This window comes from Lycorma delicatula, chromosome 1 (genome assembly GCF_047948215.1).
Source record: "Lycorma delicatula isolate Av1 chromosome 1, ASM4794821v1, whole genome shotgun sequence".
Lineage (NCBI taxonomy): Eukaryota > Metazoa > Arthropoda > Insecta > Hemiptera > Fulgoridae > Lycorma > Lycorma delicatula.
Genome location: NC_134455.1, coordinates 57294079 through 57310208, shown reverse-complemented (window position 1 = coordinate 57310208; position 16130 = coordinate 57294079). Strand labels below are relative to the sequence as shown.

The window sequence follows — 16130 nt, the reverse complement described above, 5'->3', positions numbered from 1 at the left end:
ATTCAATAAGCAAAGATCCAAGTTCTGCCTCTGTCAATAAAGTACAGTACCTTGAGAAGAACATGATGATGAGCTCCATGAGTAGTGATTGGTGTTAAAATTATCAATTATTAAGCAGGGCAAAGAATTCTGTGAAAACAGATTGGATAGATCGTCCTCACTGACATCAGAATTTGGGGAAAGATATAAGTTGCAGTTATTCATTTTAAATGGCGTCAATATCTTCAGGGATACTGCAGAGATGTTTGTAGCCAGCAGAATTCACATGACTAATATGATTTCCTTCAGGAAAAAGTCATTCCTTCACGTTCTCTATCCTCAGTTGGATAGTCGCATCTCTTGCAGACGTAGCCGCGAGAAGACACTTCATCCTAGGGATCGGGGTGAGTTTCCTGCAAACACAGTATTTTTGTTCTTAAGTAGATCAGGTTTTCAGCTTTAAGTAGGATCTCCTCAACTAGAATGGAAACCGCAGACATTCTACTGAATAATATTTGTAGCCATAAGAAATAATTTTTTCTTGTTATATATAAAAACTCTGCATGCAGATTGCTTATAAAATTCTATTTGGTTTTTCTGTTTTGATTTTATGATCTTTAAGAAGTGGTTTGCTTCTTCAGGCACTTAATTTGCTACTATATCTTCATAGAAACCTCAAGATGGTGGATAGGTCTTGCAAGCCTGGGAGGATGGAGACGCTATACCAGGCAATGATGTTTTAGATCTTCTCAGTGATTTTGGTTGTTGCCATGTAATTAGTGGAGCAGGAATTTTATGTGGTGGTGTGGAATGACTGAAGTGTTTTTTTTAGATAAACCATCATTGGTCTTTCCAGCAGAAGATACCTTCTTGTTAATACTTAATGCTGTTATAGCAGCCACGAGAGGCTTTACTTGGTCTGATAAATCTTCTACTATTTTGGTTATTTCTTTGCATGATGGGCATTCATTCTCTTGTTGTATATTGTTAGAGAGAGCCTGGACAAAACTAACACCAGGCTTACATGATTCCACATATACAGTTGCACATAGAGAGGTAGCTAATTCTTATTCACTCAGGTACAGTAAGGCTAGAAAAGGTTAAAATAAGTCAAATGGTGGAACTCAATGTCAGCGAAGAAGCCCTTGTTGAAATTTAATGTCTTATGGGGCTTCATTATTACTCAATCTTTCCCTATGTTCTTAAGGACTAGAAGTTTTCGACATTGCTCTTTACTGTATACTTCAAGCCACTTCTAAGATTCTTAATAGATTTTGGAGACCCACAGGCTGTTATGACGCACTTATTTTTATCAGGAAGGGAGAAACCTTAGTAAAGGATTTACCTTCCTCATTGTACCTCACTACAAGAAATGTTGTACACAAAAATTTAACCCCCTCTGTAACTTTTTTTGTTTCCTTAGCACTAGACAAATCTTCAAAGTTTTTTCAAGTTGACCAACAGCCACTGAAGGATTATTAATTAGGACTGACATCTGGTTCCCATGAGTACCAGCGATATGACAGATCACTCCAGCAGAGTTTGCGCATACTGGAGCTAGGGCTTCATACAACTGGGTTTACCCAGGTGCCCAGAGGACATTGAGACTCACTATGTAGTCATCCACCCTTTGGCATGATAGTTTCCACATTGGGTCATGGTTGCGTTTCATAAGTTTTCAAAACACCACACTGTAAAATAAACACTGTAAGTGTAAGATGTCGTGTTGCTGAGTAAGAGTATATGTTGTTATCTGTGTAGTGTTTGTGGTGTGGTGTGGTGTGGTGTGGTATACATGTATGGTGTAAAAGGTTTAACAACTTGGTGTGTAGTGGGAAGAAAAGCTGTATAGGCTAGGACTGTGGGGATGTCAACCCCAAAAGAAAGCTTTTGGTTTCTGTTGTTCAGGCTGTAACAACTACCAATAAGTTAGTGCTATCATCAGCTACTGAAGGGGTAGACTAATCATCAAAGTAATCTTCAAACTAATTATTCCTTTGTATGATCTCTCCATAGGTACCCATTTCTTATGGTAGTATCCATAACAGATAGCTATCTGTTATTCAAGAGTTCAGAGGTTGGTGGGGTAGCCTCAGATCCCCCTGTTACGGATGCTACCATTAGAGATGGGTACTAATAATAATCTCTGAGCCCTAATAATATAAAACATTTGAAATAATTACTGCAAATTTTATTAATTTATTTTTGTACATTATATACATGTCCAGTCCCCTGATGTGTAATAGCTGAATTCTAATTATTATTCATTTGTGATACATTACATAACATGTATGTAATACAATTTTACACTTTCTGCAAGTGTTTTTCCATCCAAATTGTAGTAATATGAAATTATGTTAATGATGATATTCTTTTCTGCCGGAGTGCAAATACTAATTATGATCTTTCAGGTAACACAATTCAAACATCGTTTTCAAGTATTATTGATATAACATGTCAGCAGTCCACACCTAACTCTTTTGTGTGATAAGCTCAATATTAATTAATCTTTTCCCATTTTTTATTAACACTAGTGTAGTCTTTTGATGTAATTATGAATAGGGAATAACGTAGGAAAGTTATTCTTCTAGAGACGAAATAGAGCAATTTAAAATATTTGTGTTGTGCTAATATTAAAAGCTGTTTAAGCCTTTATTGATTTTTGGTTTTGTGTTTTGAACCTGTTAGAAGAAAAAGCTGTGATGCCTGATGAATTTACTGTACCACAGTATTTTCTTTGTGAGGTTTGTAATAAAAAGTTTCTACATTACACATACTTGAGTATGCATCGAAAACAGCATCATTCAGAATGTCAGCAGTACAGTAACTGCAAAGATTGTGATCCAGACTTTTCTGAAAACTGCCTTGCACATTCAAAAAGGTAATTATTGAGTTTTTAGACTGTAAAAGTTTATCTTATTTTGGAATTTTACAGGCAGATATATGGGTGTTTTTATTTAGAAACTGTCAGAATTCTAACAGATAGCATTATTACTGTTGTGTACTCTGTTCTATTACAGCATAAGTATAAATTGCCTTTATTTTAAGTAATCATCTATTTTATTTTGAATCTAGATGTTTTTTGTGAATTATTAAAATAAAGCAAATGTCATTATAATTAAATTATAATGATCATTGTATCACTTAACAAAACATTTTAAGTGTTGTAACACAACCTAGTCAAGAATAATATTTATATATTTTACATCTTCATGCTTTATTTATGACTGTACATGATGTATTTTATAAGGATTAGTTGTTCCTAAATACCAAAAGTTTCATTTATTGACATATCCATTTAGACAGAAAGTGTGTGTTTCATCATTGATTAGTGTACTGAATAATTAGTGCCTGTTAAATAAATAAAGAATTCTTTTATTATTAATGTTGTTATTATTTGGTGTTCTACATAATATATTAATGATTACTATATTTTAATTTTACATGGATGCAAATGTAAATCCTTGTGAGGGATATTTTGGATGCTGGTGTTTGATAAGCCAAATGTAACTAGTTGAAGACGAACTGAATATTTTTTTAGAATTACACAGCATAATAGCTGCTGTGGAATTGTAAATTTAATACAGCAAAAGTATAATTATTGAAATATAAATGATTAAAAAAGAATATATTACCAAAAAAAAATATTGACATGAGCCCTTACATGAGATTCAACAACAGCCTGTATTACATATTACATATTTTTTTGAAATCAATAGATGACTCATGCATTTTTTAGTTTTTGATTCTCAACATCTACTTCAAATAACGATTTAGGGTAAATGGTATAATATATATTCTTAAGTAGCCTTGTCCTGTGGAACTATAAGTAATTACCTTAAACAAAATGCATTCTCCTTATTGTTGTGTATAATTTCCCAGTATGTTTTTCAGTGGTTTCGAGTTCAAGGTGTAATTCAGTATTTTCATAGTTTTGCTGAAATGTTTTGGAGGAAAAAGTTTATTATTAAAGTTGGACTCAAAAAATATTTTATGGTTAAATTACAATTTTTTTGGTAATTGGCACTGTTATATTTCTGCTGTAGCTGTGGAGTGAAGTATTATCCAGTTAGTAACTGTTATGTAATTATCATATTCTTTTGATTAGTTGAGGCATATCATTTATGTACAGAATAAAGGAAAGTGGTTCCTCACTGATACTAGGAATTTTTCTGTTTATCAGTGAACACTATGATCATATGTGATCAGATGTTCCATTATTTTGAAATGATACTTTAGTGACTTAAATCTGAATCTGAAAATTATGACTAGATTGACTGTAATGGTAAACATAGAAACTTTTTAAGTAAGAGTGATTAATAAAATTAACCCCGTGAGAAAAATTCCTAACAAAATAATCAACAACCTTTTCATTGAATATTTTATTAATGAATTCTGTTATCATCCGGACTATGAAATGAGCACAGAAAATCAAATTGAGAATTGTTTAAATCACTTTTAATTTTTAAAAAGTTATTTGTTTTGTAAAGTTTTTAAAAAGTTGGAAAAAAGAAATGAATCTAAACTTTTGAACAAACTTTTTGCTGTTTTTTTTTTTTTTTTTTTTTTATGAAAATGTTCTAATATGGAGATCAAGAAATTCAGGAGAGTTAATTCAGGATATTACTCTAACTGTTACCAATGTTAATAATTAAACAAAGTATAACAGAATTTAAATAGATATAGGGAAGCCTTTCTCAGGAGTAAACATTTTTTATTTTTTAATGCTACATTTTAATGCAGTCATGTGTAGTATTTTCTTAATTTTAATATATTACAATAGTCAACACAAAATTTGTATCTAACATGTTATAAAACTTTTCTCAGTGTGATTTGGATGCCGATTTCAAATATTTCAATGCTATTGAAATTGTGTTACCACATAAAAGTTTTACATAAATCGTAAATTTGTAAAACTTTTTTTAATAAACTCATTTTGATCAACTACTGGTTACAATTAAGAATAGTTTCTGTGTTTTTACCTTTAAACGATATGCATACATAAAAAAAAAAAATATATATATATATATATATTTATATATGTATGCACACTGTGTCATGAGAAGTAGACACATATAAATATGTCTGTATGATGTCATACTGACATCTGTTGTTGCGTACTACATAGCTTAAAATCTTATTCAGTCTGGCTTCAGTTGTTTATACTTTGTGTCTTTTTTTTCACAAAGTTCTTAGTGTTTTGCTATATTGTCATCAATTCTTTATATACAAAAATCATTTTTCTCATTTTTATTTGTTACAACACATGGCTTCTGCAAATGTTTATGGATGTTCACAAATCATCCAGACAATTTTTGCTATGTCTACACTAAATTCACACCTAAATCTCAAAGAAAGACTATCAAGATAAAATCTGGGCGTCTCATGTTATTTGTGTATTGTGCTCAGTAACTCTAATTGAATGGTTGAAGGGGAAATGACGAGTCTACCATTTGCTGTGAACCTAAGGACCACTTACTGACTGCTACTTTTGTATGACAGATATATTTGGATTTTTATTCAAAAATAGAAAGTTCATAAAATATGCAGATGTATCCTCAGCTCTAAAGCTGATACCACACGGAGAGGAGTTACCTATACCTGTACCACCATCTTATCTGACAGTGCTAGAAGAACAATCTGAAAATGAAGCAGATGATGTAGAGGATGTTGAAGAATTTCTTTCTGTAACTGATGAGAAATCTTCTCATTTAATTCAACAACTTGAACTTTAGGATTTAGTTCATGATTTAAATTTATCAAAGCAGCAAGTTGAACTTGTGGGGTTTAGACTGCAATAGTGGAATCTTATAAAAGTGGAATAAAAATAAGTTTTTGGTTAATTTTGGCCATTAAGTTATTTATATTAAATTAGAATGCAGTTTTTTTAAGAAATTTGTACTTGTCATAAATTCAGTCGTATTTATCATTCATATTTGTATCAGTCATATTTGTTTTATCGATTTTCACTCTTTAGTTAACGTACAGTTTTAGCTGATTTTATTAAAGTCTAATTTGAAGATGTATATTTTACAGGAGAAAAATGCAAGGAACAACAGGTTCTGAGCAAGATTATAAGGAACGGAAGGAACGAAAAATTGAGTGTCCTAAATGCAAACGTCATTATAGCAGTGAGGAAACACTTGAGGCTCATATGCGAATAAAACATGCACCTGGTACTCCAACTGCTAAGCCCTACATGTGTGATACCTGTGGCAAAACCTTTGCTTTTAAGGTCTGAATTATTGTTACCTCTTTAATAATGTGTGTATACTTCTTATTAAAATATCTAGGAATGGAAAAATTTTATCCATCTGAATAGGCATTACAGTTTTGGACTTTTGCAACCATTAGATAAGAAATAGTTATTTCTTTTACTTTTTTTATTTATGGAAAGAATGAGAATCTTAAAAGAGACTGGGAATAAAGTATTATTCCAGTGTGATAGATTACAAAAACCACTATCCTTGAGATGATTTGACATGCACAGAACCACAGTTTTTAATTATTTCATGTGAAAGGCACAGCTGAACTCTTCCACTGCATTACATCACAGTACACTATTTCTTTCTTCCTGAAGGTTAGAGTTTCCTATCTCTGACAAAATACCTCTCCTTTACTTCCTTACTTCAAATACATTCCTTGTTAAAAACTGTTCTGTATTCTCAGCTACACCACTGCAGTGCAGTCAGTTCAATGCCTCTTATAGGCTATACTGAAAAAGAATGCCTAGTTCCCATCATAGCCTATAAGCAACTGTAAAAATTACTTTTAAATTTATATAACTACTTCCAGTGTTTGTGTTAAGAGATATTCAATTTAATGTCAGTGATGGAGTAGTATGTTCAATCTTACCTTCGCATGTTGTTCCAATGGTTTTGCCATTTCCACAATTTCACAATTTTTTTTTCTTTATATTATCACCTTTTTGTCTGAGCATCCTGTACTTCTCAATGATAGGTCCTTTATTGTTCATTGCAAGATATTTTTGCTGATGAACACATTAAGCATAACAGCTGTGGATCTGGTATGCTTTAAGTGGTACTTGTAGGATAAGGGTATATCCAACGTCACTTCTAGGTAACGCTTGGAAGGCTGTTGTACTGTTCTTTCCCCATCAACTATAAGGATGATGTTCTCCTGCTTTTTCCTGGTAGTTATGAACACTACCTTGGTGATGCTGATGCCCTTGGTTTGTAACAGACCAATTCCTAGACAGATGTTAGAAGCCACTCATTTACCACTACCATTGTCTCATCAAACGTGGTATTAATATCCTGTACATTCTTAGCTGCATTGAGTGCAACTACACTGTTTACAAAGATAGCTTAACCTCCTTTCACAACTCCTACTACATAACCCATACATAAAGTTCCATATTAGGGCTCTGTGATTGAGCTCAGAGGGAACCACTCATGAAATATATTCTTCAATGCTCCACTAGTATCATTTGCATGATCCTCTTACTGACTCAGCTGATTACAATTTTTTTTTATATACTAGTAAGTTGCAGCGTTACCTACAACATGTAGGTAAAAAAACCAAACTTATTCTTCCAATCAGGAAATTTCTTTCTTGAACTCACTTAATCCTGCTATACCCAGATTAATCAGAAATGGTCCATATAATGGTCTATTGAATGCTGTTTAGTCACTTGCCATGTATAAATTCTTCTGTTAGGTATTTACAAAAGTGGTAAGCACATTATAAAGCATGGAAGATGTGTCCAGCAGTACATTTCCCTCTGTTATCTGTAACTGTTTCCTTCATTTAAATTCACAGGTGTTAAAGCCCTAAGAAAGTGCAATGGGTAATTGTGAAATCCGGTATACTATTTTGTTTCTCTGTTGAAGTGAATACTTATTGAATTTTTTCCTTACCTTCACTTTTATTAATTCCAGCTTTGTTTAATTATTAGTTTTTCATCACTTCTTACATACCTTATTCAGTCATTTATTTCTTATATATATATATATATTAAGAATTATTATATGTTTATTTTTTCTTTTATCTTTCTTCTGAACAGAAAGGCATGTAGGATGTAATGTGGTTTTTTACACCCATCTCACTAAAATAATTTTCACTATGGTGATATTAATATCGTAACTATTTTCCTTTCTTTTTCCTCCATACATTACCTTTATTCCATCTCCATTATCTTGTTTATAATTATCTTAAAATTTCTTGACCAGATACCTTGGTCATATTCCTGTTGATTTCCTGCAGTTAATTTACACAGTATTTATGTAGTTGCTTTCATTATTCTTAAAATTTTGAGTTCATACTCCAACTTACAGATTGTCATATGGTACTTGTACTGTCATATGGTACCTTCTCTTAAGCAGTTTCAATCCAAAGATATAACTGGAGTATTATTTAGGGAAATAATGAAATCACATCTTAAGAAAATAAAAAATTAAATAATAGATTACATTTGTAGTTTTCTAACTTTTAGCTAGAAACATAAGCTTTAATAAGTGTTTTTGTTCAGTCCATCTTAACCCTTAATCAGCTAGCTCTCTCATCTACTGAAAGCTGTCACCTTTCAACTATCATTGTATTGTTATAAAATCCACTTCCAATGATACCCACTTACATTCTTCTCCATAAATACTTGCTTGTTATGGTATTATCCTACAATATATTTTGCTGTATATGTAAGGTCTCTTACCAATAATTAGTATTCATGAGGTTTATTTGATGGTAAGGGAGCATAATACATTAATAGATTATATTTACTGTATTACATAAGTTTTATGTGTAAAAGATTTATATTCATACATCTTGACATGTCTGTGATATGGGACCTTGCTTATATGCTGCAAGCACACACCTGGAATGGACTGGCTAACAAATTTGTCTGTAAGGAATATTATACCTTTCTTTTTTTTTTCCTGTTTAGCCTCCGGTAACTACCGTTTAGATAATTCTTCAGAGGATGAATGAGGATGATATGTATGAGTGTAAATGAAGTGTAGTCTTGTACATTCTCAGTTCGACCATTCCTTAGATGTGTGGTTAATTGAAACCCAACCACCAAAGAACACCAGTATCCACGATCTAGTATTCAAATCCGTGTAAAAATAACTGGCTTTACTAGGACTTGAACGCTGTAACTCTCGACTTCCAAATCAGCTGATTTGGGAAGACGCTTTAACCACTAGACCAACCCGGTGGGTTAAGGGATATTATACCTACCTATAAATTTTGAGAATAAAGTAAAGAACATCTGACACAATTTTTTTTTTTTTTACAGAGCGCATGGCAGGCTCATTGTGATGCACATAATGGAATGAAGCAATATGGTTGCACGGAGTGTGATAAACGTTTCACACATAGAGCAGGTCTGATGAAGCACATGCGACTCCACTCAAACGATCGACCATACTTATGTGAGTTCTGTGGTAAAAAGTTTCGTGATTGTACTGAGAGGAATAACCATGTACGAGCTCATACTGGAGAGCGCCCCTTCATGTGTGAGGTGTGTGGTCGTGCATTCCATACCCGAGCTGTTTTACTTGATCATTCAAGGTGTGTATTTTAGAATCTACTAAATTTTGACAACTGATAATATTTATTACAGGTGAGAAAGCAATCATGCTGGTTTTTTATTTATTTAATTCTGGACTTCAAATGTTGGCTAGGGTCTAGCATTTCATCTTATCGTAAAAAAGACTGATGTTATTAGATGTTGTAACTTAATTAATTTAATTAATTAAAGGTGTAAAATTTACGTGGTTTGTAAAAGTGGCACAATGAGTGAAAATAAGTTCATTTAATAATAAAATTATACTACTACATTGAAACATCAGTAAAAATAATACATACCAGTAATTAAATTAAATGTAGATACTTCATAATGTAATAGTAAAAAAATTACGGAAAACATTATATCATAGTAAATAGTATTTATGCTTCATTTTGTTCTTTGTTTTTCACTGTTTATGTTTCATATTCCATAAAATACTTTAAAAATCTAACTAGTGTTAATTAATAAGAAATAATAGATTAATTAAAAAAGTAAAGCAACATTATAAAAACTATAAATTAATCTAATATTTATAACATTTTATTTCTCTATAAATAAAAAAATTTACAATAAGAATGTTTATCAGATAGAAATAAAATGTTATGATATAAATAAAATGTTCACCCATACATTACCACAGCCATGGTATGTCATCGTCATTATTTTTTCTTTGAGTTATAAATTATTTGATTTGTAGTTTCAGCTGGATTTTTCTGAATCGTCAAAACTTTATGCAGATCTTTCTTCAGTTCAGAAGACAAATTACAACTTTCTTCCAATCTTCTTTTCAGCCATTGTAATGACAGTTCATGTACATTTTAGCATGAACTCTTTAACACGAGAAAGGTTTTCATGTATCATCGACGCTGGTGGCAGTTGCATAAAAGTTGTGTAAATATATTACATATGCATTTACACAAATTATTTTGATCATATTATAAAAGAAACACAGCGGCCACCGTTTAGTTTTTTGCCCGCAGTTCATATTCTGACTCATTTGGTCAAATGCATCAATACTGTCTTTCGTAGTGTGTAATTATCTCTGGTTTCTTCATCTGATCATTCACTACGCTGCTTGGATTCATTGTTGATATCAACATAACTAATTTATTGCTTTTAGCTTTTTAAAAAACGGCTGTAACATCGCCATGAAATAAAAACATGCAGCTTCCAACTTCACAATTTTTGTATTTCAAATCTTTGAAGTCTCCTGGCAGTTCATGACCAGATTTTATTGTCCTGACCATCGTCAGATAGCATTCTTGCAAAAGAAATTTTGCCGTTTGTACACTTGAGAACCAATTATCCACTGTAATATTCCTATTTGAGCCTGATACTGTTCACTGCATTAGCTTTTTGACAAAATAATAGATGACTGACCGGCTTCTTTTTGGGAACAGTGCCTTTTTCCAAGTATGGCATTGCATTTATCATGTACTTGGAACTGTTGACACACATCATTATGATTTTGATTCCATTTTAATCGGCTTACTCGGACGGAATATACATATGAAGTGGCCATTTTCTTCAAAAAAACCCACCAATTGCTCATCAAATATCAAGTAACTAGGTTTGAAGTTCACCTTGCATTTGTCAGTAAAAATGTCCTATACTTCAGAGATAGTGGTGGCAAGCTTGTTTTTCTGTTTACATTCCTCTTTCATTCTTTTGTCATCAAACTTCAGATATTCAAATAGAAATGTAAATCGCCTCTCTGACATTGCTACCTGAAATTTTTCACCGCTAAAAATTGTATCAAACAATAACTTAATAAGGAGATGATTGTTTTATAGAGATGCTGATAATATGAACAAACCAAAAAAAGCATTTATTTCATCCATATTTACATTTTTCTATGAACCATCGTCAGGATTTTTGCATGTTGTCTACTTCACAGAAATTTCTTTATTAGTGAGCTTAATAATAATATTTTGCACAATTTTGTTGCTAAAAAAAATTCTACAAGATTCTTTAGGTTCACTCATCAATTGGGCACCTAGAGCTGGTCGTGGTGTAATATGAACAATATTTTTGACTGGAACTTTTTCAGTGTATCTTTGGGTCTGCCACACATAATCATTCATAGCTGTCAGGAGGAGTATCAGATTTGATTATGATAGATTTTACAGTTTTATTAGGTTCATTATTTTTGTTCATCCTTTGCTTGTTTGATTTTAGTTTAAAATTCAATGAAATCATTTCCTCCTATTTTCGTGATCTGAAGTTTTTCATTTTTTATATTGTCCTCAGTGTAATTTATCAGTTGCATATTTTGTTTGTTTTCATCAAGGTTGTCTAGTATGTAATCTGGGTCTTTGTCACTGATGTATTCATCCTTGTCAAAAAAATTTTCAAATTCTAAAACATCTTTATCACTTTTTTCTAATTCCCCTTCCTTACACAATATCTTAATCATCATCGTCAGGCAGTGACATTTATGTTTATACATCTTGATCACTAGACCATGAATTACATGTGAAAAACTCCATATTTTCATAGTGTATTTAAGATTGACATAAAAAATACTGTACACTGTCATTATCGATATGTAAAACTGATGTGTAAAACTTTTCTCCAGTTACTAGACACATAAATTTGATGCAAAGAGACACAGAAAGAGAATCTGAGAAACTAACACTAGCACATGAACCATGTACGATCACAGCGTCTTAATTTCAACTGACAGGGGAGAGCACTGCTGGAAGTGGGGGCCTCTAGCACGTGTAGAGGAGAAAGGAATGAAGTTAAAACAAAAGTCTATGAAAAATTTACGTGCATTCTAGCATTCGAGGGTTAAACTAACCTTTTTAATTGGTTGCAGTGATGGTCATGGAATTTTCTTTTTCCAGCCATATAGACTGTACATACTGTACATTAGTAACTATACATTACATTAAGTAATGTATAATTACTTAATGAAGGATTTCCATAGATTACTTTTGATTCTTTAAGGTAGTAATTGACCAGCATGTTAATTTGTATTACCTGCAGTAGTTATCTGTATTATTTATTTCACAATTATATATACCGAATATTTTGAGAAATAGATTTTATCAAAAACTAAACACATTTAAACTATTTAACCTATTAAATACATGTAACGTACACTTGATGGCTGCTGTGTTTGTTAACAGTCGACCAAAAATTCATTCAACTGAACACTTCTCAAGGATATTTAGACTTATTTAAATATAATTCTCTTGAATTTCATTGAAATTTTTTGACAGTAGTTGAAACATGGATTCACCATTACAATCCAAGAGGGCCCATCACCCTGCCTTTCGAAGGCAAGGTAGGCACACCTTGCCTTCGAATCCGCCTACCTAACACACATGAAAACAATGTGTTTGGCATCATCGAGGACACCACAGTATGGTCACCTATTGTTCTTGCTATGCCCACACTGGAACTGGTATGCCTGGAAGCAGCTGTGGCCAGTCAGGAACTGGGTGAGCTCATAATTAATTTCACTGAAGCCCCGACCCACCCACAGCGCAATCAGTACAGTCAGCCGGAAGGTCCACCTACTCTTGGTGGATGCTTCCCACCTGCTCTGCTATCGGTTCAGCACATCATATATCTCCATCTTCCCCCTCCCTCGCAGGCATTCTGCCTGATCTGCCAGCAGGTCTATTGGTGGTGTTCCTGCAACCACTATTACCACCTTGGATGAGACCATTCTACATCCAGAGGATACTCTGAACGACATCTTCCCCTGCATGCTCTAACTCAAGTAGCCCTAAAGTGTGGCTAATGGGCTGCATGTGTTCAGTTTCATATCCTCCTAATTAATTGTAAATAAACTAACTCTTTTCTTCTAAATTTGTTCAACAGCTGTTTTATATTATATATTTTTTCTTTCCTAATAGTATTGTTAGTCTAAATCAATTAGTAAAACATGTAACTTAAAAGGTTAACTGAATATAAATACATTAATTATAACACGTTTTAAACATTAATATTGTACATGTACACCATTTTAAACCTAACAATATGAGATAATTTACTAATCATATAATACTTAAATAAGTGAAATTTATGTAAATCTGTTATAAATTGAATAAAATATGTATTGATCAGACTAACAAGAACTTTATTTAAAGATATTAATGATCCAGCGATATAAGTCCTGAATAATGAAAGGTGCACTTAGGCACACTTATTTGAACCAGCATGATCATCTTACTTGATATAATTTCTGTATTTTTTATTTTATTTTTGCAGTTGTTACTGTAATTTTATGCTGAGTATATTGAGCATGCAATACTGTTTGTTTATCTACTGATTAAGATAAGAGGCATGATTGTGTTATGTGTACCAATGTACACATATTGCTTAACCACTGAAACATCTAGCATTTAAAAATAAGTGTAAGCTGGTTTTCAGAAGTGTGTATTTAACATATACTGCTAGTGTGGATTTTTAATTTGTGAGTTTTTGTTCAAAGAAATTAAAAAATGCCTAATGAATTTTATTTGTTGACTGTAAAATTGTAAGTTATTAATTTAGTTTGATAATACTCACAAAGAAATATATCATTTTCTATTTATTTTTTTAATTTTTAAAATGTTGGTCTTTTCAATAAAAATAAATAACAGTTACATTTTTTTTCATTTAATTTTTACTTTTAGTTATTAGTTAGTATTAATTCTTTTCTTTGTCTGAAATATTATTGTTTCTTGTTTTATTACCTATATTTGATAGCTAATTAAGATGATGGACTTATTATTTTTTTTAATTTAAGGATATTAAACATGGATTAAAAATTATCCTGTGATTAAAAAAAAAAAAAAACAGAGTAAACAAAAAATCCAACAGAAGCAAGGAGTTTTCTATAAAACATTATTTTGTATTGTCATAGGATTTGTTGCTTACTTTATCATTATTTATTTATGTCTATGTGGTAATTTAATTTTAAAATTATTGTATTATAGGCTGGATATTTGGATGATCTACATCATTACTGCTCATTCAATTGCCTGGGTTCAGGTACCATACTAAAGTCTGGGACTTTTCAATTGCTCATCATAATATTCCAAATAAAAATTGTAGCTATTTAACAGGGAGGTGTTAAGTGACCTCCTGTGGGTACAAACTAAATAAATTCATCCAGTTATATTGTAAATAATTTTAATAAAAGTAAATTGTTTTTCTTCAAAATATGATTTATTATGGATGCATAAAATATTGAAGTTACATTTTCTAATTTTGATGTAGATGTATTTGATATTCAATTTTCGTTGCTTTTACAGAATATTTTATAGTATCAAATAGAAATTTCTATTTTGTTACAGGATTCATCGTAATGAAAGACCTTATCCTTGTGATGTCTGTGGATTGGCATTTAGACGTTCATTTGCACTAAAAAGCCATAAGCTGATTCACACCGGTCAGAAGCCATTCCAGTGCACAGATTGTGGTCGTGCATTCCGTTTGAAACAGACGCTTGTAGCTCATCAAAAGAAAGAACATCACACAGCCTTGAAAACTCCCACTGGTCATGAACAAGCAGCGATATTTATATTAGAGGAGACTGAATATGAGACTGTTGATGATGATGATGACCGAACTGAAATAGGACAGAAAGATGAGCAGTTATTAACGGTTTGACATAACTGATAAATAAGAGTTTGTTTAAAAGTGGAAATATTTCAACATTTGTGTTTTTTTTATTGTTTTATTTTGAACCTTTATTTATGTATAGCAAGGTAGTTTTAATGATTGTAGTCATCATATATTATTTTTGTGTAGGTTAATTACTTTAGGATAATATAATTTATTATGCTGTATGATTAGTGTATTGTGATGTAATCGTTCATTTTGATGTTTAGTTAATTGCCTGTTACGATATTTTTTTAAAGTTAATAAAATAATTTTTTTCTCAGTAAGAATGACAATTCTGTTATTTTAGTGATTGTTATTGTAAAATATTTGTGAATTTTCCTGAAATAACTGTTGTATCAGGCGCTAACAGGAGAAAGGGAAAATTGATAAAATTCAAATTAAAACATTTTTTCATTTACACAGGTCTGCGATGGTAAAATTGTGTGGAGCCTAATCAGTGATTTCAATGGACTTTTTGGCACCAAAATTGGAAAAAATATTTTTAAAATTCCATCATGTAAGATTTTCTCACCATTTGTTGTTTTTTCTATATTTGATGATGTATGCCTACTATAAAGCATTATTTTGTAAAAATGTTATTTAAATTAACAATCATAATTTTTTTAAGGTTGAAAATGTAAGAAGTTGATATTCTGAATTTATATATATATATATATATATATATTGGATTTATGATAAAGAAGTTAAAAGAAGTAATAAATCTATAACATAACTGTACATATAGCCACTTTCATGTTACTAGATGTCTGATTATTTTCATGTTACTGTTACTGAACACTACTTTTTAGTGGTTCAGGAGCAGAGAAAAAGACTTTGTTCAATATTTTTCTGAAAAAGATGCATAAGTTTACTAATGATGTACCTGGACTCATGGAACTATTCCACATTGACTACAAGGTTTCTAAATGGAGACTTCATTGATTCGTCGAAAAGGAGATTTAAGACAGTTCTCTGCATAATAGAACTAAGTGTGGTTCTTTACCAGTGGGTATTCTGT

At 31.6% G+C, this 16130-nt stretch overlaps 1 protein-coding gene across 2 annotated transcripts in view; it reads left to right on the top strand.

Annotated features, from left to right (window-relative positions):
- The window catches only part of LOC142318429 (uncharacterized), a 202635-nt gene extending 187137 nt beyond the window's left edge, over positions 1–15498 (top strand). For both annotated transcript variants that reach the window (XM_075355018.1, XM_075355025.1), the window contains exons 15-18: positions 2668–2860; positions 6016–6214; positions 9236–9510; positions 14803–15498. In XM_075355018.1, the coding sequence (XP_075211133.1) occupies positions 2668–2860; positions 6016–6214; positions 9236–9510; positions 14803–15118 (983 nt within the window). In that variant the 3' untranslated portion in view covers positions 15119–15498. The remainder of the gene's footprint in view (positions 1–2667; positions 2861–6015; positions 6215–9235; positions 9511–14802) is intronic.
- The last annotated feature ends 632 nt before the right edge of the window (positions 15499–16130 follow it).